Source organism: Lonchura striata, chromosome 15, assembly GCF_050655825.1.
Source record: "Lonchura striata isolate lonStrDom1 chromosome 15, ASM5065582v1, whole genome shotgun sequence".
Taxonomy (NCBI): domain Eukaryota; kingdom Metazoa; phylum Chordata; class Aves; order Passeriformes; family Estrildidae; genus Lonchura; species Lonchura striata.
In genome coordinates, this window is record NC_140717.1 from 10,935,358 (window position 1) to 10,961,740 (window position 26,383).

General features: G+C 43.1%; 1 protein-coding gene across 6 annotated transcripts in view; it reads left to right on the forward strand.

Moving 5' to 3' along the window:
• The first annotated feature begins 923 nt into the window (after positions 1-923).
• The window catches only part of GALNT9 (polypeptide N-acetylgalactosaminyltransferase 9), a 129,946-nt gene continuing 104,486 nt past the window's right edge, over positions 924-26,383 (forward strand). For 5 of the 6 annotated variants that reach the window (XM_085593130.1, XM_021544476.4, XM_021544475.4 and 2 more), the window contains exons 1-3: positions 924-1,174; positions 1,796-1,950; positions 25,247-25,427. In XM_085593130.1, the coding sequence (XP_085449256.1) occupies positions 939-1,174; positions 1,796-1,950; positions 25,247-25,427 (572 nt within the window). In that variant the 5' untranslated portion in view covers positions 924-938. Of the gene's footprint in view, positions 1,175-1,584; positions 1,951-25,246; positions 25,428-26,383 lie in introns of those variants that run through there. The other variant, XM_021544474.4, reaches the window with a different exon arrangement.

A 26,383-nucleotide genomic window follows, 5' to 3' on the forward strand; every position in this document is an offset into this window, starting at 1 on the left:
GATTCTGAGCTGCTTCTGCTGAGTGACTAAGAGAGTTTTGCTACAGCTTGAGTGAAAGATCTGATCCAGCACCTAGGCATTATTTGTGTTTAAGAATCCAGTAATGTAGGAAATAGCTAAATCCTGTATATATTTCCATACTTGGAAGAGATGACACTGCAGAAGCTTGTGTCATCTTCTTCCAGGGATAAGATAACATGATGGTGAAACTCCAGTTTAGGTATTTTCTGCTCAACACAGGTCTCACTGGTGATCCTCAAAAAAACAGGGGCGAATTCCTCTAGGAAAGAAACTGCACCCCCAGGGGTCTTGCAGAAGGTGAGCGGCAGGAGGGTCAGAAGCAGTGGAGAATTTGTATCTCAGTAAACCCTGAGCAGGACTTGTCAAGATTCAATGAACTCGGGGAGGTTGTAACATTTGCTTCTGAAACCAGGAGGAAGGATGAAAGGAGAAAAATTCCCAGGACCAAGACATACCCTAGGGTATGCAACCCTCTAAGTGACATGGATATATCTTTTTGTATAAAAGGAGGATCACTGTGAACATAAATGGAGAAGCTTTTGAAAGGCCATATGTAATGCCCATAGGTATTGAGATGAAAGAGTTAATAGTTATGACCTGAGAGATTATCAATTTGAACTAGATGTAAAGAATACATGTTTTCTGATGAGGGTGGTAAAATGCTGTCATAAGTTGCCCAGAGAGGTGGTGGGTGCCCCATCCCTGGAAATATTTGAGGTCAGCTCAGACAGGGCTCTGGGAAACCTAACTGAATTCCTAATTCCTCTGGGAACTAATTGAAGCTGTCCCTGCAATGAGCAGGGGGCTTGGAGCAGACGGGCTTTTCAACATTTCTGCCAACCTAAACTATTTTATGAGTCTATATTTCTCTGGATGCTTGGCAAGAACTTCTCTTGCCCGTGGATGAGGTGCTAACCATGTCCTTTCCATGCAGGACCCCAAGCCAGTGCCGTACTCGGGCTGCTGGGAAACCCGCGGAGCTGGGTGCGTTACCATCTCCCTCTCTCGCTGGGAGCGTGCGAACTTGTTTCATCTCTTCTCCACCGCTGCGACGGGTGGGGCATCGCCTCCCCTGCGGGAGCCAAGGACACCTCGGCCCTGCCGCCCCCAGGAGGTGCCGCGGCGCCGCTCGGGCGGGACGGGCGCTCTCCGGGTGGGCAGCAGGGCCGCGATGCGGCCCCCGGCGCTGCGGGGCCGCTGCGCAGGGCGCGGAGGCGGGCGGGCGAGGCGGGGCGGGCGGGCGGCTCCGCCGTGTGCATGTAGATGAGATCCCCCGGAGCACGTCACTCCGCACCGGCGCTCTGCGTTTGGGGCGGCGGACAGCGAGCGGGAGCAGCGGCAGCAGGAGGAGGAGAGGAGGAGGAGGAGGCTCGGGGAGCAGCAGCGCTCGGCGCCGCTCCATGCCGCCCTGCCCGCCGCGGCGCGGGCCCCGCGGGGCGACGGCGGGCGCGGGGCGGGGAGCGGCGCGGCGGTGCTGAAGGACAGCTCCGCTCTCCTCGGCTCCGCTCCCGTTAGCTCCGCTCCCCCTGGCTCCGCTCTCCTCGGCTCCGCTCCCCCTGGCTCCGCTGCCTTCCGCTCCGCTCGCCCCGGCTCCGCTCCGCGCCCCGGGCGCGCCCCTCGCCGGGTGGCCGCGGGGCCGCCGCTCGCCGCGCCTGGATGCGCCCCCCGCCACCGCGCCCGCGGCTCCCATGGCGGTGGCACGGAAAATCAAAACTTTGTTGACGGTGAACATCTTGGTCTTCGTGGGCATCATCCTCTTCTCCGTCTACTGCAGGATCCAGGACCGCTCCCAGGAGCTGGTGCAGATCGTCCGGAGCGCGGACCGCCGGGCCAGGAGCCGCGGCGCCAAGGTGGGCAGCCTGGCCGACAGGGAGTCCATCCTGCAGCGCCTGGACCACCTGGAGGAAGTGGTCTACAACCAGCTCAATGGTACGAGGGGCGGGGAGGGGATGTCCTGTGCCCCGGGAGGTGCTGCAGGATGGGCAAGAGCCCCCGAAGTGTCCCCGCGCCGGGGAGGGGAGCCCAGGCACCGATCGCACCCACCCCAGAGCTGAAGTGCTGAAAACCGAGCGCAAGAAGTGGTGCAGGGTTTTGCTGGAGGGGTTTGTCCAGCCTCCCACCACCACCCTGCCTGTCTGCCAACTCTTGGTCCAAAGTCAGGACTTCCTCAATAGATGCAAAGTTCAGGAGGATGCAGTTCAGGGGTTTTGGGATCAGAGCAAGTCCCTACAAACTGGACCAGGTTTTACAGTTTGCCTGGATATATTAACTCTGCATAGGAAGTTGTTTGTATAGCAAATACGGTGTTAGATTATAGCTGGAAGTCATATACTTGGTTTCAGAACTACTTTAAAACCCTTCTGCTGAGCTCTTACATTGTGCACTATCAATGGTCTGTTTAAACATAGCACCCATATGTTTCCCTAATGATTTTGCCTTTTAAATTTGTTATACTCATTGACGAGGAAGGGAAGCATCCACCAGTTCTTTTTATGACTTACCATTCTAATTCACCAGCCTTGAAAAATATTGGTAGGTAAGAAAAGAACCCTCCCATGTTAGTTAAAACAGGCTAAGCCATCAAAGTTGTTATAGGACAGATAACATTTCATATAGAAACTAATTCTTCAAAATGACTGCATTTGTATTTGCATAGATTTGTAAAGTTCTAAGTGTGAGACATCAAATAAATAAGTATGTGATTAAGTACAGCAGTGTTTTGGACAAGAAAAGGTTGAAGGAGTGAACTTTTGTATAAGATTATAATATAAATGTAACATTTAGTGTTTTGCAACAAATACAATTTTTAGTATAAGTACGTTTAATATGTGCTTCTAGGCTGCTTGTGGAAATCTTACTTGTAACATTGATTTAAGGAAGGCTACTGTAGCCTCAAAATGCAGACAAATAGGAGGGTTAGCATAAAGTATGTTTCCTATTACTACCTTGTGAATGAATGTATAAATCTGAGTAAGTTAGGCTGTTATGGTAATGTGCAGTTTGTGCCAGCAAGTGTTAGGGAACAGGCATCCCCTCATGCTCCCCTCTGGATAAACAGGGCAGAGAGAGGGGGAACCTGGAGTGGGGTGCTAGTCTCAAACCCACACATTCAGGAATTAGAAGGAAAGTGTAAATGGCTGCATTTTCTAACCATATTTTGGAACAGTTTTGAAGAATGTTGGATTTAAGAGGAAAATCATTCTTGTGAATTCCATCAAGCCACAAAGTTCCCAAACTAAATCAGATTGCTCTGCAAGATTTATCCATTACAGCTCTATGAATGGGGTTTTTTGGCCCAATCTATGATTTGTTCTTGGTGTTCTTCACAGGGGAGACTTTGGGAAGGATTTTGCTGTGCTGTGTTCATCTCAGCATAGCATCCCCTGGAGAATCAGCAGGAGTCCTTACCGTGCTAGGCAGGCACCATTGCATGCAATGACTGGAAGTTCTCTGTGAAGCAAGCCTCTTTTTTGGGAACTGTTTTCTTCATCTTCTTTAATTCCATTTATTGGATATGCATCTTCATGGTGAAATTATTTGAACTTAGTGTTGCGTTATTTCTTCAGGTCATATCAAACACTGCAGGCAGTCTTCTTTTCCTGGAAGTTCTTACACAGAAAAATACAGAAAGTTTCAAGTTCAGCTGTTCAAATTTCCTATTTATTTCCCCTTAGTTTTTCTCTGATGTGCTTGTTGAGGTTCTTATTATTACACAGTGGTACGTAAATGTGGATTAATTCTTTCATCATCATTATCAAAAAAATACTTTTTCCCCCCATCTTGTTTCAACAAAAAGAAAAACTCCTAAGAAATTAGGAAGTGCTCCACTGAAATAATCAGAGTTGCATTGCTGTAAGTGAAATCAGGACCGAGCATCTCTATTTGGGTTTGCTCAGTGCTGTTCTGTTTGTAATCCCATGACTCAGTATTCATGTCCTAAGGGGCATCACTGCTGCTCAGGTAGCCTGGGATCCAGGGGAGCCAGTCTGACAGGGCTGTGCTGTGTCACACGGCAGGGCTGCTGTGACACAAACACTCTGCAGCTTCTCCTCATGTTGAATAAGGCTTCTCAGCCCCTGTCCTGCACATGCTGCCTGATCACAAGCTTAGAGAGCCAACTGAGGCTGTGTTGGATGTCACTTTGTCATGAGGTGGGTCGAAGTCTCCTCTATGTGGAGAGACAGACACGGGTAGACAGATTTTATTCAGGAGGAATACGAGTTCCTTGCATACCCAGAACCCCTCAAAGCAGCAGGAGACTGAGTCCAGCTCAGTGCTATCATTGCAGCAGGTCAGCCCAGCTCAGTATTTGAGTTTTCTGCTCTTGGTTCTTTCCCTTTGAGATCAGCAAATTTAGAGCTGCCTATTAAGTATGTTTTGGTAATATCTCAGTGTTCTTTTATTTTATTTTTCTCTTCTGTTCGGATGAGACCTGAACTCGTAAAACCTATCTGGATTTTCTAGGGGCTCTGTTGATGATCCAGTGCAATAAAAAGCCACTCTGTGAGAGACCAGCCCTGCAGCTGCACAGAATTTTGTTTCTGTCACACGTATTTGTTTACATACAATCAGGAAAATTATATTTAGAAGTGTGTACCTTCTGCAAGGAAAAGAAACACAGGCAGTAACATTACAAACATATAAAGAGGCAATCCAAAACGGATCACTTGAGAACTCATTAACTTTTCAGTCTGAATGAAATCAGTGAGTGCAGTGCCTGTGGAGGTGTGTGCAGAACACAGAGGACAGTGCATGAAAGTCAGGAGGAAGCCAGTCCTTGCTATTATCTTTGGCAGAACAAGAGTTTTTAGAATGGGATGAATGAGAATTGCCATGATTCCCTGTGCAGAGTCGTGCAGACATACACCCAAACAATAGTTTTCATTTGGCTCGTGCTCTGGTTTTTTATCAACTTGGGAAAAATAGTATTTCTGAAAGCTTTCTTTTCCCTCAGCTGCTGCTGGGTTTGGTGGAAGCAAATGATTGGAGCATGTAAAGGGAAAGGAAAGCAATGAAATGTGTCAGTGGAATTTTCTTGGTGAGACTTTGTATTACCTCCTGATGTTTGACCTTGGGTACAATGTTTATTTTGAAAAACAGAGTTATTATAGACCTAGTTGAGCAATCTATATATATTTTTTTTTTTTTTTTTCTGTGGTATTGCTATTGATGGATATATTTTATTGTCATTCAACACAGAACTCATACCAGCTAGACTTGGTTGCAATTCATTAAATGTCATAATGATAACACCTTCATATTTTCTTCCTTTACCTTTACTTTTTTTCTAAAGAGGAAAATTTAAAAAATTATTTAATTGACTGTTTTTTTTTCCCTAATCAGTTTTGCATCTAAGTCTGTAGCTAATGATTCAACATAGAGGATAAAGAATTTTTGATGCCCCAAGTAGAGCATAACCTTTCATGCCAAAAGCAATTGAAGGTCAGACTACAGTTTCAGTCTAATTGCCTTTTTCCCTTTTCACTGTCTCTTTCCAGTAATACACAACAATCAATACAGCATGTAATTAGATTTCATTCAATCTGCAAAGATTTAGAGAGCTTTCATCTTCTCATTATGTATTCTCACATCATGTCTTCCTGCCCATGTCTTCTACACTAGACCCCTTTGACCTGTTCTATTTTAGATGTGGAGGGATAAATTGGGAGTATTCCCTTGAATTTGACAGGTTATCATTCGTTACACATCATAATTTGATTTTGGTCTCTTTGGGAAGATTAAATGCAATAGCAATTTTCAGTGTGATAAATGGGGTTTACATTACATATGCATTTCATGGAGGAGGCTGGGGGAAGAAGTGGACAATTCACATAATTGCAGCACAGAGGCTTAAACTGATGGAAATAGCAGGACCTGGGTGCAGAGCACTGATTCCTGCTGACTGGGACTCCTGATTTTTAGAGTGCACTGGAAGCCAAGTGATTGCATTTACAATTCAGCCTGGCAATCTGCATAGGTAAAAGTTACAGTAGTATTTTTAAAAGGGCAGTTTATTCTTCATAAGCTCTGGACTGGTTGAAAATGGGTCCAAATTTCCACATTTGAAAGTAAAGGTTGGGAACAGGCTGCAAGAGAGTAATGTGAATGTCCACATCCCATGTCCACATTGTCAAAAAGAAGTTTTTACAGCTGGCAGCTCTCAGCTGAAGAGCAATTCCTTGGCAGAGGAGAGAGGTAAAGCTACACATGCACGGGTCATGTTTAGTGTGACTGCAGCCTTGTGCCAATGAAACTTCTCATCCCCACATGTTTTAGAACTATTTATATTTTATGTGGTTATGCTGCTAACATACATCTGGCTAAATTAGGACCTAAACATTTCCAGAAACATCAGCTCACGTGTGGGCTCTGCTCTCAGCCATGTGGTTTCCTTCTGGTGATGGGCTTCTCTTCACGTGGTCTCATTTTGAGGATGTTTTTAAAGAAGTGCAAGGTTGGTTCACATGAAGGCAGGAGGGAAAAATGCTAACTTTTTTTTTTTTTAAGTTAGGCTGCCATTTCTTGGTTTACTACACAGTATTTTCTATTGTGCTGGGTCATTTTCTCAAGCTTGGGTAAGTCACCATTGCTACAGCTCTGACCTTCTGTATTGCAAAGTGATGGTCAAGTCCAACAGACCAATTTCCCCATCCCACTTGGTTTGGTTGTATTAGTATTGATTTATGTTGCTGAGGGAACTCACAATCAGTGCTTTCAGGAAGGTCAAGGTTTTATTCCCCAAAATAACAGAAGGAAAATGTAATGAACCAATATTTGGGAGCTCCTATATAAATATAAGGTAATATTTGAAATAGAATTACTCTATTTAGGCACTTTAGGAAGAAAAGTTCTAAAAGTTTAATTAAAAAAGAAGGCAGCTCTCTTTTATAAAACAGACAAAATTGCACTCAGCTCTGCAAAAATATTGACAAATACAAAAAATTATGTCTCCATTCCAGCAGCACATCAGTGATTTTAAAGTTGTACTCTGTGTTTCATATAGTGGTAAAACTATTTTTTATGTAATGTTTCTGCTTTTTGCCTTTGTAGCTGGGAAGAAAGCTTATTTTGACAGGAAAAAAAAATCATGTGGTAATTTTATCATTGACTCATTTGTGTGGAACTTGAATCATTTGTACCGTATGAGATTAAAAGCAATGTTTACAGAGGCAGAAAGGAAACCTTTGCCTGGTGTCAGTTTTGTTGCCTTTTCAGCTGTATTCTGGTTCAGTATCTTTCCATTTCTTTGTACATTTAGCTGGAATTGGAAAAGCAAATATGGGTCTGTCATCTTCCCAGAGAGGAGCTGCAGTGTGGTGGCTGCACACCTACAGCCACTGCACAGGTTTAGAGGATTAGAAAACCTGGCTTTAACTTAATACCCTTGATAGAAAGAGGTGAAGCTGGTTTTTGAGTTCAGGGGGTTTTATTGTTTGTTTGTTTGATCTTTTAGTAAATAAAGCAGGTAGCAGTTACACCAGGAGCATCATTTTAGAATGAGGTTCCAGACACTGAGTGTGTGGCACTTATCCAAGGAAGTACTAAGATTTATGAAAGGAAGGAAAAGAAATGAGTCATGTTTAACAAATCTGCCATTTTTAAATGCTCCTCTCTAACTTTACTAATGGGCACTCAGTTTCTCTTTCTCAGCATACTTGGCATAGTTTTTAATAATTGTTGTTGTTTGGGGGGTTTCTTTTGGTAGTCATTACCAACATTTAGTTTAAGTCAGTGCACTGAAGGACAGAAAAAAGAAAAAGTAGAAAATAAAAGGAGTCTGTGATGTTATGGATAACAGGAAGGATGAGAGCCAGTGACAGCAGAGCAGCTTCCAACCTTGTTGTAGTCCTATTGATCAAAACTGTCCTCTGAAATAAGATACCTCGAGTTCCTGAGAGCAAAAACCAGAAAGATCCTCCCAGTGACCCAAAGTCATCTTCTCCTGAGAGCACAGAGCTAAACCAGCCAAATACTAATTGGATGTGTCTGCTTTTCCTAAAACCCATAGCTGTGATGCCATGGAAATGCCTGTGAATATCTGAAAGCTTCAGAGGTGGAGGCAAAGCCCATTTCTAGGACAGCAGGGCAGGTGCAAACAGGTTAAAAACTCTTTCTGCCCTAGAGTTTCTATCCTTTCAGGTGTTCTGGAATATCTAGGCTCTTCAGACAGTATTGAAGAAAGATACAGCACAAGTGGCACTTACTGCTTACTCAGCAAGTCCTGTAGGAGATTAAAGAGTGTAAGGCCATCTCCTGAGCCAAGATTTCTTGACTTACTCAACAGAAGGCAGCAATGATTCAACTTGGTCTAGGGCCCTCTGATTTATTTGGGGTTACTTTGAGTTTAAACACACAGTAGTGCTGCTGGGGATAAAGGTGACACCCTTGGTTCTGTTGGTTATTTCTCAGTTTGATCTGTTGGGCTTTCAATTTGTTATTTCTTGAAGTGATGTCACACCCGTGACCTGGTGTAGGTCCAGATGAAGTGAGCTGTGAGCGTGTGCACGTCCTTAGGTGTCCAAGGAAGTGGTATTTTGGAGCTGAGTTCTGCTCTCTTACCCTTCTGGTTTGATGTTCTCCTCCCACAGTGAGGGAAGGGGACTTTGCTTTCTGTTCTTCACACTAATGTTTTATTTCAGCTGGTTCAGCTCAGTTGGACTCCTTGCTGTGGATGGAAAGAGTCCAGCAGCACCTTTTGTGGGGAATACAGTGGAATGGGTGTTCCAGAGGAGCTCTCACACCAGTTCCCTGCCCCTCTTACTGCACTTGTCAGGCCATTTCATTCCTGAACAACTCTGTTTGTGTTTAATTTACTTGGTTGACGTGTTCTGAGGGATCTTCTCACAAACCAAGGATGAGTCTGGGGCCATGAATTGGTTTGTATCCCTGTTGAGGGCAGTCCTTATGGAACAATGCAGCATAAATGGGCTGGTCTTGAGAATCCCTGACAAATGGTAAAAGGCCCAATTTTATTTGTTGTTTTTTCATTTTTCTTTCAAATGTGTCCTTGATTACTGGCTTTGAAGGAGAGTCTGAGGGCAGCAGCAGGGTAGAGAGCTGAGGAGACAATAGAGTGATTCTGCTTTGTCATCATGCGCAGTGTGGACGCAGAGTTCTCTTGGGGGCTGAAGAGTTGAAGTAAATGAGCAAAACGTTTTTCGAGAAGGTGAGACTATAGATTTCTGAGTATCTTAAGCCCTGTATCACCTCTCATGGAGCCATTCTCTAGAAGCACTTTCACTTGCCACTGGTCTGATTTATACTTTTAATACATGAGCTGTAATTTGCATGTCATCCTGGGAGAGTGGGCAGTGATGAAGAAAACTAAACCAGGGAGAAGGTTTTTGAAAGAGCTTCTGTTTTAGTAGCTTTTTGCTACTTAAAAATGGCTCTGTCAGGCAGAGATATTTGATGCTAAAGTACTACAGGAGAGCGTTATCTGTTTCACAGCATAATGTTTGGAATTCCAGTGTCTGGAATCACATTTAGAGCAACAAGACCAAGAGGCTGCTGCAACACCAGGCTCTCCCTTGGGCTGAGCAGCCCCTGTAAGGTGGCACAGCCCTGGCCCAAGCCTTGCTCCCCCAGCAGGCTCCTGGACCTCCTTCCCCTGGGCAAAGCCAGGACAGCTCTGTGGAAAGAAGCTGTGTAAGGTCTGTGGCTCCCAGGATCGACAGCACAGAGCTGGCTGATCTCTCTGGGTTTCCCAGGGTATTCTCAGTTCAGCTAGAGAGAAAGGAGAGGTTTCTGCCAGGCTAGGGCCTGGGAACAAGTTGGAAAGGAATGTAAATAATTCTCTATCTCTCTTGTTGTTCACATTGTTCATAGATATGTTCTTCCACCATGCATCATTCACTGCACAGCAATGGTGTGAGTTGTTTTTACTTTAAGAACAATGAAATTGGTCTGCATGATGCTCTCTATCAAAAGAGCAATGTTTTTGAAATAAATCAGTTCAGTTGAGTTCTATTCCTCAAGCCTTCTGACTGGAGTTCTTTTGTTCCCACCAGGGTGTTGCTGGATTTTGTTCCAGGGGAGCTGTGTCCATGTCTGTGCTTGAGTCAGCAGCTGTGTTCAGCTGGGAATCCAAGCCAGGTACAAAAGTGACACTGCTTTCTAAGCAAAGTGCAGGTGCTGCCAGCCCTGGGGGTGACAGACCCTGCTGCCTGCACGGGGTGACTGCCTCAAGTAGGTTTTTGTCCCTGCAGCAATGATTCAAATTCTTCTCAGCTCACCCGTGCACTTCGTCCTGTAGAAATCAGGTGCCTAAATTAATCTTTGCTCTTGGTCCAGAGGCATCAGCACAGTCAGTAGTGATCAGCACAATAACTCCAGAAGTAAATTTGGCCAAGTGAAGGCATTTTTGCCACAGGATGAGGAGCCATGATGATGTGTATGTAGCACAAAGGATTAAGCCTTGCTGTGTCCCTGTACTGCTTCAGAATGGATGAGAACAGGGCCCTTCCTCCTTGGAGGTTTTGGAAGGATTCCCCTTTCTAATAGAGGTCTGGTGAACTTTGTGGGTTTTTTTACCTCTGACTCCTAATTCTGGGGGCTCTCATTGCTCCTGTGTTTGTGCTGTTTGGCTCCAGTTTGCATTTTGCAAAAAGAAGCTCTCAGACCAGGTCAGATTAGCACTTCATGGTGGCTGTACTGCCTGTGGTACTCCAGGACTATTTGCAAAGAAAAAGGGGTTTGTTGCACAGGATTTTGTTTTTCTTGGAAGATATCCATGAAGACAGTTGGAAAGGCCTTTGCTGCAATACTGGGGAAGTTTGCTGCTTCTTTTTTTTTCCCTCTAGCATTTTTGGTTGGGTGGTAGGGTTAATTGGCTGTTTTTCATTTGGATTTTTTATGCTGGTTTTGTATTTTATTTGGCAATGGGGCCTTACTGCCCTTTTAGAAATTGAGTTTATTTCTTTCTACAGCTCTCATATGCCTCTAGGATGAACAGCTTTTGTAAATAAAAATGTATTTTTTGTTATATTTACTCATTTTCAAGCAAGCCTTGTGTTGTAGCAAAGACTGGTGGTATTCTTTCCTGTGCACGCTGAACTGAAGGCAATGATAAGACTAAAAATATCCCCAAATGAAATATCATTGTATAACCCAAAGGTTAGTTTTCCTGGGGATGAAAATTTGCAGTTGCTCCATAGGTTCCTTGTAAGACAGATTTCTGGTCATGCAGCCATGTGCAAAATGAGGCTACTGATAGCTGCAAAGTTCTGTATCTGCAAAACTCAGCCCCTCTGGTGGCTCCAGGAGCAGAATTCAGCTGGTGGCCAGTGCTGACACCCATTTCTGTGCTGTGAGCTGGGGGTGAGTGCTGCCTGTGTTACCAGCACTGAGCTGAGGAGCAGGCACTGTTCACACCTCTAGCAGCAAAAGCAGATTTGCCAGCACCGAGCTGTTAATGCTAAAAGCTGCTGATGGATTGCAGGTGGCTCCATGTAACAGATGGGAGTGGGGCATGAGGGGAGAGCGAGCTGAGCATGTTTGAGTTATTAAACAGCTAATGCTGAGCTGCCCAGCTGCTGGAAGAGTTGATGCTTTCAGTTTTCACAGCAATGAGTGGGTTTGAGGTGGAAAAATGGGTGGTTGGGTGGTTTGGGTGTGAACCTTGGGTGCTAGCCTTGGGTTTGGAAACCACTTTTTTTTTAGGTAGTTCTGTTACATAATTTGTGTGTCACCTGGAGAGTCCCCAGGATTCAGATCTGTGCATTTAGGCTGCTGACTTTCCAAAACCATCACAGGGATGTGGGCAGCCAAATTATCCACTGGAGCCACCTTTCTTCCAGGTGGCCAGTCATTTCTACCACTCTTTAATGAACTTTTGCATCTGCCAGAAGTTGCAACTTTCTCAGCATTGAAAAATGTCTTCTGTTTATTCACTGCTAGTATCACAAGGAGCAGTAAAAATGTTTGCAGGTATTAATTATAAATTTCACATATTTCTTCAATTTAACATTTGGCAAACTCACTCAACACATCCTTCGTGGGGTGCTCCTTTAGGCACAAACCATGTCAGCACCTGCACTGAACATTTCACCCTCAGCCATTCCAGCTCTGAATACACAAACCTAATAATCTTTGATTTTAGACCTGTGCCAGCATGATGCTCCTCCTGAAATAGATCCATCTGGCTCGATGCATTCCCATTCAACAGAAAATTAATTCCAGAAGAGAAGTGCCTTTTATAATGCCTGTATCCAGTGGGGTTGTATGCAAAACCTTCTGTTTCCTGAAAGAGGCAGCTTGGTATGGGCCCCATATTCACAGCTACGTTCCCATTCCAGGCCCACATAACTCAAAGCCAGGCTGCAGAGAGCCCTCTCAGATGAGATCACAGAATAAAGAATTTCTTCTGTGATTCATTCTGGACCTGATCTGCCTAATAACTGGATTCTTTGGTCTCCCTCTTTCTGTCACACATTAAAAAGTTCACAAAGTGAGAATTTCCAGTCTTCTTCGCACAATGAGAAGAGTGAACAAAAGATGTGCTTAAATGGAGGAGAAATATTTATGAGGGAACAAAGACATGGGCCTGACTTTGAAGCTGGGATGGAGCAGCCCAGCGTGCCAAGGGACACGGGCTGAGTGATGCAGGCTTGGAGAAGGAGATGATCATCGCAGAAGGATTTTTGCATATGCTACAGGACTTCTTGTTTAGGCATCTCTCAGCCTTTAATCAGCCTGACAAGAAGCTGGAGCACAAATTGAGTCTGAGACACAGTGGAGCCTGTGGAAGGATGAAGCCAATATGAATTTTCCTTATTCCAGTCAATGGAAATGCTCATGGGGTGAGTGAACTGGGGTCAGGGTCTGTGCACAACTCATGGCAGAACTGTTCTGGCCCTAAGAGAGGTGGAGCTCCCCATGGCAGGACAGGTCACCCTGGGACAGCCATACCACAGTTTGACAATGCACCTTAACTTGGAGTGTTGATGGTTATTGTGGACCAGTTTTGGGAGAGAAAAGCTCTTGTGTGGATTCCTTATGGCACCAAGAGCAAAGTCAGAGCCAGGCCCAGAGGACAGGAAAGCTCAGCACCAATTAGGCATGACTAGGCTGAGACACACTGTACTGTCATAAAGCAAAATGATATTTCAGGATGGAAATTCATTTTAGAAGCAGAAATCAGTGTATGATCTGGTTTTGTCCCTGAGCTGGAAGAAGATGCTTCTAATCTGTTTGATGGGTGATATTGCATGCCTGTGGCTCCTCAGTGCCTCAGCATATGGTTCTGAAACTAGAGGCTGATTATTTTCAAAAGTATTCTGACAGATAACTGAAATAACAAATTCCCTGTTAAAAAGAGAAAAAGATGTTTTGTTTGCTCCTCTGCTCATGAGGCTTTGTCGGTTTTAGGGTCATACTTGCTTCATATTCCTTTTAAAGGTGGGGAGGGAATAGCACTCCTACCATAAGAAATCAGAAGGATTAATATTTTAATTAATTCCAGGGGAAACAGGCAGAGTTGCATGTAGTGGTGTGCCCTGCTGTCAGGGTGCAGCACCTCTAAGCCTGTGTTCCCCCTTTCCAAGGGTAGAAGTGCTAATCTAGTGAGTCAGGCATTTCCATGGGAATTTTCTATAGTATGGACACGTAGTTTTAAATGGGATCCTCACGATTTCATTAGGAATCCCCTGATCTGTGACCAGAAAACACACTCTTATCACTTACCCTGGTTCCCATCATTGCCACTAACTCCTGACAAGAAGCAGAGTGTGTGAGCTCCCAGAAACTGGAACTAGGGACAGAAGGGGTGAAGACAATATTTGAAACTGCTGAAATACAAGTCCCATACCCAGGAGACCTGGCCTTCATTTCCAGGGGTCTGTCCTGGGCTCTTTAGCTGTGGTGACAGCTCATCTCTGCTCCCCTGATCCCCTCCCCTTATCTGTGTCCTCAGGTTAACTTTGTGATATTGTTAATTGGTGGATATAACAGCCAGACATCTAACAGATCTGGACACCCAGTGATTAACACATTTAATCCTAAAAATATCTGTTCAGTTCCTTGAGAAGCTAAACCTAGAAAGCTGAATTTCTTGTGGGTTGGCATCCCACAAGTGAATTCTTGGGGGGTCTCTAAGAGCTCCAACAGGTCTCTTGTGTTTGATCTTTCACCAAACCTCTTCTCTCAGTAGGAACATTTTAATGGCACTTTCTTCCCAGATGTCAGTTTCTGTGACACTCACAGAAATGCAATTTTTGGAGACCTCTGACTATCTGCCAAGCTTTGGCTGAAGTTAGAAGCAGTCCTTGATATCTAACAAGCAGAGTGAAGGGAGAGTATGGAGAGGGAAGCAGACTGATAGGCAAATGGAGACAGTATGATCCCACAAAATGTTTTTTCTTAGTAAACCAGGCTAAAAATCATATTGGTGACAAGTGGGATTTTTACTTATTTAAACACAATCATGCAAATTAAGCTCTGAGCATTTAAAGGAACCAGACTCGGATGTCCACATTGAACTTCTTTGCTTGCTCTGTTAATTGGCAATATGTTAGCACAAGCATTTTTTTCTCTACATTCCTTATTCAGTTAATAACTACAGGAGCATGACATTTCCCTGACACTCCACCAGTACTGCAGGAGAGCCTGCCTTATTTTCAGCCTGCTGAAATGGCAGGCTCAGGTCCCACTAGCCTGTCTCAGTGCCTTTCAGCAGAGCGAATAATTAAAATATGAGCAAGCAGAGCAGCAATCCTGGTGCCTTGTGCTCAGCAGTGTGACACATGTCCTGCTGCTCATCCCATCCCATCCCATCCCATCCCATCCCATCCCATCCCATCCCATCCCATCCCATCCCATCCCATCCCATCCCATCCCATCCCATCCCATCCCATCCCATCCCATCCCTTCCCTTCCCATCCCATCCCATCCCAGGGCTCAGCTGCTGGGAAGCTCTTGCTGCTTTGGAGAAATGTGGGTGTGACCTGAAGTTTGAGCGTGACCAGGGAGCACATCTGCTTTGTGTCCTTGAGGAGTGATGAGCCCAAGCTGTAAACTCAGAAATCCGGGTCCTGGAATTCAAATTTTGATTCATACCAGTCTCTCCACTGAAGGATGATCTCCTCCTGTATAAAGGCACCTTCTGTCACTGTCCTAATTTCTCTTTTTACTGTGTAATTTAACACCTCATAATGTAGTTGTAAGTACAAACCAGAGACACATCAGGGGACAGAGACATTCATTCTTTCATGGAATTTTGCACAAAGGAGAGAAAAACTTGAAGAAAAATTGAGACTGAAAACTTGAATTTCTTTTTACATTGCTTTGGTGAAAACCAGATCAGCACTGTTGCAGTCAGTGGCATTAGGAAGGTAAATTGAAGATAGCTGACCCACAACTTCAAAAACTTGGCCATTGTCTTTATATATGATCTGAATTCTATATATGTGTGGTAATTTAAACGTGCTCTGTAGGCAGATCAAAGCAGCACATTGTTACCAAATGCATCCTGCCTTCTCCAAGGCAAGCCCAGGGGTCCTGCTGTGGGCTTGCCAGGGCCCAAATCAGCCCTGGGTCACAGTCAATTCCTACAAATACCCACATGCAATGAAGCCAATCTTGTTAATAATGAATCAGTTATTATAGCAGGGCTGGTTTTTACAGTGCCTGTAATAGTAGATTGTAGCTTTCCCGCTCCTGGAAGTCTGAGTCAATTTATCTTTATATCAACAATAAACCAGAAAGGGCAGAAATCAAAGTAAGCAATGTTTTTATTATCGCTTTTAAATAAAACATTGTGCCAATATTTTCCCCCTAACATTACATCTTTATTTTCTCAAATTTATTGGCAATTGCTATTTATCTTCATTTCTCCTTTCTTTTGCAAAGCTATCTCATCCTTTGATTTGCTTCCCCCAGAGAATGTGGTACCTAATTCTTTTTATTTGTCCTTGATAAATCCCTGATTAATTGTATGTTATACGCTATCCATGCAACATCGTGTCTTTCACTTTTAAATAGGCTTTCTTTTATGAATATAAAGAGCTAAAGCTTTCCTTTCTAGAGCCAAAACCAAATCCAGACTGAGCATTTCCTTTAACAATAGCAAGGCACTTCAAAACCAAGTAAGATTCTCAGCACTGTGGACTCCTTCTGTTCCTCCTTTGTGAGCAGGAGAGACTCAGACCTTTAGTTGGGCACATCCTCTTGTGGATAGATCTGTTATAAATGTGGCTGTCACTTCATCTCATCAATTAGAAGGACTCTGCATAATAACTTCTTCCATTTTAGCTTCAAATATGCCAGAATTTGTTAATTTGTAAGCATTTTTGTTTAGGTGCTGGATTCAAGATTGTCTTTTTGCTGTTTAAAATGTGTTTGGTTTTGAGCTGACTTGTCCTGCTGGCAGAAAATTAAATCATACACATATTAAGAGGTTGATGGAAGGAGGCATTGAAGCCTGGCATTGACAAGCAAGGCACAGCTGTGGTGTGTGTTGACATGAGATATGAAAATAAAGTGAAGGCAGGAAAGAGGAGGAAAAGCAGAGATGCAGGTTGTGTCTCAACCAAATTCCCAAGCCAAGCTCCCTGAGAGGTGTCAAAGATGTGCCTGAGAAAGGAGAATACAAAGACAGGTCAAGAAAAATACACAGATCTACAGATCTAAAATAGACAGTCTGTCAGGGAAATGAGTATGTTTTGAAACCAATGTGCAATGATGCAAAAAAAAAAAAAGTATGTCACCCTTACAGAGCTTTTAAGGCAATACAACACTGAAAGGAAAGGGGAGGAATCAAGGTTCTCTCTGGCTCCTGAGAAAACCAATATCCAAATTAACTGTTTTCCAAGAGATTGGGTGGAAGTATTTGAAGTCTCTCATCCTCAACAGCAGCTGATGTCTTCTCACACTCGTTCCCAAGGAGAAATGTCCAGTGATGAGATGGAGAGGCAGCAGATAGAGAACCAGCCCTGCTCTGACAAACCCAGGGACTTTCTCAGCTCATTTAATTCTCCATGCCAATAGGAAGAGCAGGCAGTGCTCTGGAGCACGGAAGGAGAGCAGTGGCTGCAGCCAGCAGGTCTGTGGTTGTTAACATTGGCTCTTTATTGTGGGGGCATTGCCAGGGGTGAACTCGGTGACTAATTTCACAGGAGTGGAAAATCGAGATCCGCTTTCAAGCACGATGTGACTCTGAGTTCCAGCAGCTCCCACGTCTGGGTTTAATGCTGCCATCCTCTGCTGTGCAAAATGAGCTGAACAACCAGGAGCTTTTCAGCTTTACAAATAGCAAAGTGTTCTATATGACTTTGTTGTTGGGAAAGCTATCTGTGTGATTATGTTCGTTTAATTTAATAGCAGGCTGTTTAGGTAAATGAGCAGGGAGGCGTATGAGTGTCTGCAAATAATGTGGAGCATGATTGCAAAATGATGCTGCAGGAGATGGGCTTGTCTGGCCCTTGTCAGGGCTCTCCAAACACCCTTGAGCAGGAGAGGAGAATCTTCCTTAACCTTGGACAAAATCCCTCTGAGACAGAGAGCCGAGGGTGAATCCTGGGCTGAAAGGCAGTAATTTGGCAGGTTGGGCAATGTCAGATGTGGTAGGGCCTTTGATGAGTTTGGACTTTATTATCAGCACAATGGGGTCTAGAACAGTATGAACCTGCATAGGACCTGAAATTAGATCGATTTATTTTTTTGGTTCCTTGTGTTTAAAGATTATTTTTTTCCCTTTTGCAGCCTCCCCCTGTGGGATTGACTGTTGTAGTGGAGCTGGTCTGAGAATAGAGCGGTCAGGGACTTCTCATCTAGAATTGCATCAGAAGTCAAAGGGGTATTTTTAGTGATTGGAGGAGTGCAGTCAGCTTTGTAGGGTCAAGGAAATGTCATTGCATCCAACAGCAGCTTTCCAGCTGTGGCTCCATCCTGTCAGACCTTGGGTCACAACTCCCTTCCCACCATGGTCCACTGCTTCCCTTCCCTACCTTTGACTAACACAAGCAAACTCCTTGCTTTTCAAAATATATTTTCCTCATTTATGAAATAAAAACCCTTTAACTTGGCTGAACCAGCTTGTTCCTGGATCTAATTAAAGAGCCCCAAAGTTTTAGCTCTTGCACTGTGGAGCTTTTCAAGTAGAGGTCACTCTCCCTTCCTCCAGAATGTCTGTTATTGTTTTAATGATCACTTCAGCCAGGAGTTTTCACCTCTGTTTCCCTGGAAAAATTAAAGAAAATCTAATATATTGATACAGATTATCCATTTCATGTGAGTTGGTGACACTCTGACCGTGACAGTACCAGAGAATTCATTGCTGCAGGAGCCCATTGAATCTAATATTAGTGGCTGGGCTTTTAAAGGACACTGGGTGGTTTTATGCCCTGTTTCTACCTGTCTGAGTTAAGATAATGAGGGTAATCTAATATTATGCTTCAGGGCTTTAGTTACCTGCCTATGGGGTTCAGAAGGGAACTCTGCTTCCAGGGCCTGTGCAGAGTTTAATTGGCCAAGTGCTTCATCGTTTGTATTTCATTTCCTCTGAAGCCTCAGGTATTGGCCACTGCCAGAGGACAGCTGCCAAACTGATGACACTCAGATTTTGTCTCCTTTTAATATCAGTGGGCTGCCAGGCAGATACACCAACATTTCAGCTCCTCCCCCTCAACTCCAGATTTATGCCATCACCAGAGGAGTTTTCTGGCTTTTCTCCATATCCCTGAAAAGAAAAATACATTTTATGTTTCACCAGCAAAAACCACGAGTCATCTGGGATTTAAAAACTTTTAGAAGAATCGTGGCATCTGTTATTTATTTAAAGATAACAAAGTGATCTTCCTCTGTGAATGAACTTTTTGATCGCTGAAAGAAAAATTTAAAAAAAAATTAGAGTCACACACATAATTTAAAATTATGCATCTGGGGTAGGGGCTTTTTATTTTGTCTCTCAAAATATATCCTTATATAGCTCTTCCTTGCTTAGGGAGGAGATCTATTTTTTTGTTTATACCAAGTTTCTGGCAAAACTCTGGCACCTCTCTTATTATCTGTAAATTTGGGATCAGTGTCCTACCTCACAAATGAGCTTTTATCTTCATCTCCAGTGGACTGTACAGCTGCTATTTCTTGGTCCTTCCAGTCGTCAATCTGTTTATCTCCTCCTGAATTATCTGTTGTAATTAGAATACATTTTCTCATCTCAAGAGGTAACCAGCTCCAAATGAGTGTTCTATAAAAGCAATTACTTTTGATATTAGATATCTGTACATAAAAACACAGTATTTCTTCCAATTAAGAAGCACTAATGAGTTTTGTGTCTAGAGATGCACTAGCCTATGCAATGCTGCAGTTTCTGTGAAGCCAAGGAACAAAAGATTAGGCAACTGTAAGAGGGCAGTGGTGTGTGCTGCCCCACTGAAAAGCAGATTCAGAGGGAACAGAGCTCTGCAAGGACATCCTGTTCCTTTTTGTCCCCAGCAGGCCTTTTGTCAACACTGATGAAGCAGATCCCTCTCCACATTGTGCCAAGATGACTAACACAGTTTGTCCTGCTCTGCCTGTCTTCTACACCTGGCCCTCAGTCTTTTTATTTCCTCAATATTCCTCTCCTTTTCCTCAGAGTATTCAGTCTTGCATTTGGCATGGGGCAACTTTACCAGAGGTGAACCCCTTCCCTCTACAGACACAGAACTGCCACCTTTCCTCATCTCAAAATGACCTGAATGACTAGGGAGCTCTTATCACAGCTTTTCTACAAAAAGGATCATTTCAGAAACACCTTGACCTTGTTATATTGTCTTCATATCTTCTTTCTTCATTATCTTTCTTGCATCTGGTTCTTGTCGTTATTGATGGTGAGTTCTTTGGGAGGGGATCTGTCTTTTTGGGCTCACGTAGCATCTGCTGCAGTGATATCCTGAGTCTGGACTACAGGCCATGGGAATTCTAAGGAAAAAAATAGTTCTGGCCAAATCCTGTCCTGGTAGGAGTTACCTTGGAGGATTTAAGGATTAAAGAATCAATATGGTGGGAGCAGAGTGTGTAGGAGGGAATAAGGGTCAGCTTCCAGCCCAGCTGCTGAGAACAGCCCTGGGCATCTTCATGGAATTTTCCATAAAATGTATTTTAAGCATTTGACAGATATGCACATGTTGTGTCTCAGAGTGCTCTCTGCAACCTGGAAAAGTCCTTGTTTTGAAGAAGAAACATATGGCAAAGCACACAAGGGGTTGGATATTAGTCCTCTTTCCAGATAATCCACATACTTTCCAAGGCTCCTGGTTCTGCGCTCTCTGCCTGACTGGTGCTGGGGGTGGGAAAGGAGCAGCCCCTTCCAGGCAGAGCTGCCAAACACTTCATCCCTTCCCCATCATTCATCTTCTCACACATGGATGTCTTACAGACTTGCCTCTCCTCTGGGCATCAAGACTGAGAAATCCTGCCTCAGGCTTTCCACTGGGGTCTGGAGAGGAAGTTAAGCTACAAAACCACTGCACCTCCTGTTTCTAGAAACAAAAAGTTGCATATCAAGTGCTTCAGCTTTACAAGTTGTTGTATTTTCCTTTTCAAGCCATCAGCTGCAGGATGCTGTTTGTCTTCTCCCTGATATATCTGCAGAGATACTTGGGGCTGATACCAGGCACCAGGGGACATAAACTTTTTAACCAAGGACACAGCTAACTTGAGTACAACTACAAAAAAAAAAAAGAAGACTGTATTTTGGGTTTCAGATAAATGGAAATGCTGGAGTCACTTAAATTAGATGGGATTTTGTTTGTTGCTCTCCAATTTCCAAAAGTTGGGGCTTGTATCCCTGTGGGATGTGATTTGCTGAAGGTTGCTGTGTGTAAAATAAATCTCCACGTTCAGTATTCCTTCTAGCTCAGAAAGTGAACACCTTTTGATATGGGCAAAATTCAGATCAGCTCTCTGGGCAGCAAATCTTACATATTATGTAGGCTTGCTTCAGGGTCATGGTGGGAGAAACTGGTTTGGGATATGGAAAGTTGGGATATGCAGAAATTAAGGGCCAGGCTCTGTTTAACATTTAGATTGAATCATGAGTTGGACACCAGCAGCTCCCTATACTGCATGCTGCTGTTTGCAAAGTTGGCTGAAACGCTGTCAAATAGGGACATCATTCCAAATAAGATATTTCTTTTTCTTCATATTGTTGATCCTCATGCTTGCAACAGAAAAATGCTTTTAGTTTTTCAGGTTTAATTTGGTGCAGTGAACTGCCAATGCATTCACTGACTTTATGCCAGTGGGGCTGTGCTGGGTGTGTGTGAGAGGCAAGGGGCTGCTTACAACATGAGCCTTTCTCTGGTGTGAGCATGTTCTTTCAGAAATCAACAGCTAATAGTTATTTTTGGGGATCACTAAAATGAAGTTATAAACAGCTGGTGAGCTGAGACCTTTAGTTCAGTGTTGAATGGCTCACCTGTGTTGCATTTTTCCTCCTCCTCCTCCAACCAGCTGCTTTTCTTGTGCATCTGCTTCACTCTGACATGCAGCTCCTGAAGGAGGAAGATCAGTGTTTCACTCCATGCCTCCTGAAATGCCATTCAGTGAGGCTGTGACCTTCAGCTGAAGTTTCTAGCTGCAACAGAACAAGAGCACAAAATTAGCACAATACAGTAATTCATAGTGGAAGCATTAGGGCTGGTTCAATAGTTGCAACTGCTTTAATTCCTGCCTCTAAACAGGTGAGCTTATGTAAAAATAGCTTAAAAAGGCATTGTAAGCTGAGTCTTGTTTAAGCTGTTACTGAACCTATTCCAGAATCTCTGAACCTTTTTTCTTTTCTTTGCAAAGTTGTAACTGGAAATGCTGAAAGTCAGCTTTGTCAATCTATGTGGAGTTGCTATTGTCCCTGATTTTTTTTTTTTTTTTTTTTTTTTTTTTGGTAAAGCTAGGATTATTGCTTTACATGGTATGCAGTGGTATTTTCAAGTGAGAAATAATAATTGGAGAAGGAAGGAAACAGCTGTTTTGCTGATGAATTTTATGTTTCCAGTTTAATAGACAGAAGTGTTTCAGGAGACACAGGTAGAATTGCTGGGTAACTATGTCAGGTTTTTTGACCTGTGCCAGGAGTTTTAGAAGGAAATGTTTTATTCCCTCTTTTTAAGGTGCTAGAAACTGAAATAATCTTCTGCAGCTATTCAAATGTGCAGATGATGTAAGTGTAGATAAAGTTCAGAATCTGGCTTTGAAGCCCTTCTCAAGCTGGGGCTGAGACAGGCCAGCAAGGACATTTTGGAGATTTGCAGCAGTTCTGTCAGTATTATGACATTCTATTATTATTTTCAATCACTTATTTTTATTTTGATTTGTCAGAAGTTTAATTTTGTCTGAGAACCTTGGCTGAACCTGATTTACAGCTGCCTGTAATTGTGTTGCAAATAAGAAAAAAAATTATAATAAAATAATCACAGCCATAATCTGATCTAGCCTTTGCCACAGTTTCTCATATAAATCTCCTTAGTACTTTTCCCATTGTGACTGGGTTTATGATGAAAAATAGAAGATCTCTTTTCTTCCTAGAAAATGATGCATCCTGTGGAGTAATTAATCTGGTTAAGGAACTAAGGCTGGCTTGTTCTGCTCTCCATTCTCCCAACAATTTCTGGCCTACACAGAAATCTCTGCAGTGGGAGCAATAAATCTGAAATGAATGACAGACACTAATTATATGTGACCTCATTGTCATCTGCAGCATGGAACAGTCTATGACCATTCCCAGTGTATCAGCTGCAGATATTTTTAGTCTAGAAAATTTAAAGAAAAGACAGCTTTAAAAATAGCTGCTCACTGGGCATCCCCTTTCTGCACATCCCCATTTCCCATGATGTCAATCCTTGGCCCTGGCTCTGTGCCTTGCCTTCACTGGCTTCTGATGCTGTGGAAAAATGGGTGTGAGTTAGGTCTGCAGGTGAGTAACCCAAAGATAGGAGAAGGAGCTGGAAGTCTGCAATGAGCTTCAGAACAAGAAGAAAACAGAGAAGTGCTCTCAGATGAGGGGCTGGGGGATGTGCTGGGAGGTGTTCACCAGCAGCTCTGCTTCAGCCAGGCTGGGGGATGCTCCTCCCATCACCTGTCCCCTGACCATCTTGATACCAACCTATTTTTGTGAAGTTTCTGCTGGATTGAAACTCCTTTTCTCCTTTTCTGTGTGTCTTTTTTTTTGTTTTGTTTTTTTGTTTTTTTGAGGGAACTGCTGACTTTTCTGAGAAACTGAGCCCCTTTTAGATTCCATATATTGGGCATGTCAGGCAGAGCTTGCAGCATCACTGCTGCTGGTGTCTAAGTCTAAGACTGTGTCATGCAGGAAGATTAGGCTGCTCTGCTCTTCCTTTTGGGTGGGGAGAGATGAAGAATCTCAGACATATAATTTCTGTAATTACTCAAGCAAGGAATCACTGTCAGGCCAGGCATGCAGGGCTCTCTGTTCTAATTTTTCCAAAGGAAAGTCCAAGTGCCAAGTAGCCTCCTGTCCTAAATTGGAACAAAAAGGGCAAATGTTATCATTTTCTTCAAAATGAAGCTCCTTTAAATATTTTCAGAATATTGAACATGGATTGAAGTGCTTCACTTAATAAACTAAAAGAATTTCTCAGGTTTGAAATCCAGACCAGTCTTGATTTTTAGTCATGTTTCAGTACATGATGATGAAGAGCATGAAGGCATCAAAGACACAATCACAAGAAAGAGCTGTCCTGACTCAGGACCACTGACTGCAGTGTTTGTTGGCAGTGTCTGAAATTCAGTAGCAGAATCCCTTTTATGTTCATTTGTGACTGTTTGTATTGTTGCACTTTACCTCAGCACAGTATTTTGTCATAAGCACTGCAGGAAAAAATGCAAAATTTTACTCTTTCAGATCAGTAATGAGCCATGGGCTGTCCTGTGATTGAACAGAGATGGTGATGGAGCTATAACAAGTAAGGAATTGTTTGCAGTGAGGTGGAAGAGAATTCCTTCCCAAGGGTCTGAACTGCCCTCCTTAATGGGACTTGGAGAAGCCAGTCCCACATTTGTACTGCCATGTGTGTTTGTTGCTACCAAATGCTGACAGTTTCTTTCTTTTTAATCATTTAGTTGAAGTAATGGCATCTTCCTCTTGAAAAAGTCTTGATTTGCAAAAAATTGAGCGGGTCAAGCTCTAATTGCTTTACTTGGTGTCGTAAATGATTTGGGGGAGAGTCACACATTCCTGTATGGTGTTCCCAGGGTTATTCTAAATAACTTTGTCACTTATAATGACTTGTTGATGGTGAGCCTTTTGGAAAGGACAGCTTTGACATTAAACACAGGATATTTGAGGAGCTTATTTATGAGGATTCAGCACCAAATTAAATGCCTGTTGCCATGGAAGAGGTTCCTGGTGATGTGATCATATGAGCATTTTTACGTTGGTTTAGTTTTGTTTTACTTTTATTTTTGAGTTGAGCAGTGAATGAAATCTGTAAATGCATTGTTAATTGGCTGATTTCTCAGCACTTACTGAGTGTCCAAACTTTCTGCTGCTGTGAGCTCTACAGAGCTGAGCATCTTACATATTTCATTTGTCAGATGTGAAGTGCAGAGAAATCTGGAGTGATTCCCAGGTGGACTGTCAGCTCCATTAAAAATAGTTTTAGCACATCTTTGTGGCAACAGGCTGGGCAGGGTGTGTATTTGAGTCCAGATCACTCATCTGTTGACTCAGGCAGTGAAATCAGATTTATCCTGTATTTCCTACCCAGCAGAAGCTGGTGACCAGTCCATAACTGTGTCCCCAACACAGGAACCAAACCTTGACCAGGGCTGCAGTGGTCCTGAGTCACAGAGCAGGTTCAGAACTGTCACTAATGTGGAGTTAAACTGGCACACCCACATGTGGTAGAAATTCAACATCTCTCCCTTAAACTGAATGAAGTTTTAATGGGCTACATGGGGAAACCCTCCAGTTCTAATGGGGAATTTTTTTTCTTAATTATCTTAACAATAATTAGCCATTTTGGAAAAAGATGCTGCTAATTGATTCTTTATAGTTTGCTCATTATGCACAGATACAACAAGATGTGTTGATTTGGACTTTGGTTTGAGAAGCTGAGGATAATTTCCACAGAGCCATGAGGGTTTAAGAGCTGGGAGTTCAGATCTCATTTATCTGAAAACATTCTCTGTCACAGAAGAGGTTCTGTCTATATCCTTTATATTAATAATTTGATTTTTGATTTTCTTTTTTCTCCTTTTTTTTTTTTTTTTAATCTGTTTCATTTAGGTCTGGCAAAGCCCATGGGATTAGTTGAAGGTCCAGGAGGCTTGGGCCAGGGGGGAATGGCTGCTACGCTGAGAGATGATAGCCATGAATCAGAGACTAAGTATGAAGAATATGGTTACAATGCCCAGCTCAGTGACAGGATATCACTGGACAGGTCCATCCCTGACTACAGACCTAAAAAGTAAGTTGAATTCTGCATTATTATTTGGAGTAAGGGATTGATTGTTGTTCTGCTGATCCTGTTAGCATTCAGGAACACACATAATCACGGGATGTGATTATCTGCAGGTGCTTTTGTTAAGAGCTCTGGGAATCAGGGGTACAGACCCAAATCTGAATCTGACATGGCTTTTGAGCTGAATGTATTTTATATTCTATCGTTATATAACTTACATATTAATTATTAAACTTATATTGTTCTATTGTATACATTGACATGAGTTTCTCATGATCTTTCTTATGTCCCTGACCACAGTTTCTCATGATTATTCTTATGATTAAACAGCAATTATATTTAATTAATAAACAATCATCACATCTAACAATTATATCAATTATCATGTACTAGCTACACAGTGCAGTTCTAGCAAGTACAAGTTCTCCATGTGCTTAGGGTGTTTATTTTTCCAGGGCCTACAAAGCTTATTTTTCCTTTTAACCCTTAATCCCCATGATTTTAAAACCCTTTTACTATCAATCCATGGTGGCATTCTTCACACCCCTTCCTGGCTGGAATATGACAGCAGATACTTGTACAGAAACCCCTGAGCTGAGTTCAAATGAAATAGACCAACTTCATTAATTAAATGCATAGCTAATTCTGTCAGTAGTACATTAATATGCATGTTCAAGGCCTCAGATCAAAAATTACATCAGGATATCAGTGCTTTTGAGGTGTGGTTCATTTAGAAAAAGCCTTCAGAGGTGACAAATTTAGTCTGTGCTTCTTGTAGTCACGTGCAGTGGGAGGGGGGCAGTGCAACAAACACTTCATAGTCACTGCTCCCTTAAAAAATACCCCCATCTTATCAAATCAATTGTCTTTAATTGCATTTGATATTCTTAGAATTGTTTAGTCAGGGTTTGCAGTGTGCTGAAACATGGACTAAGTGCAATCCATCGGGGTCCTGTAATTGC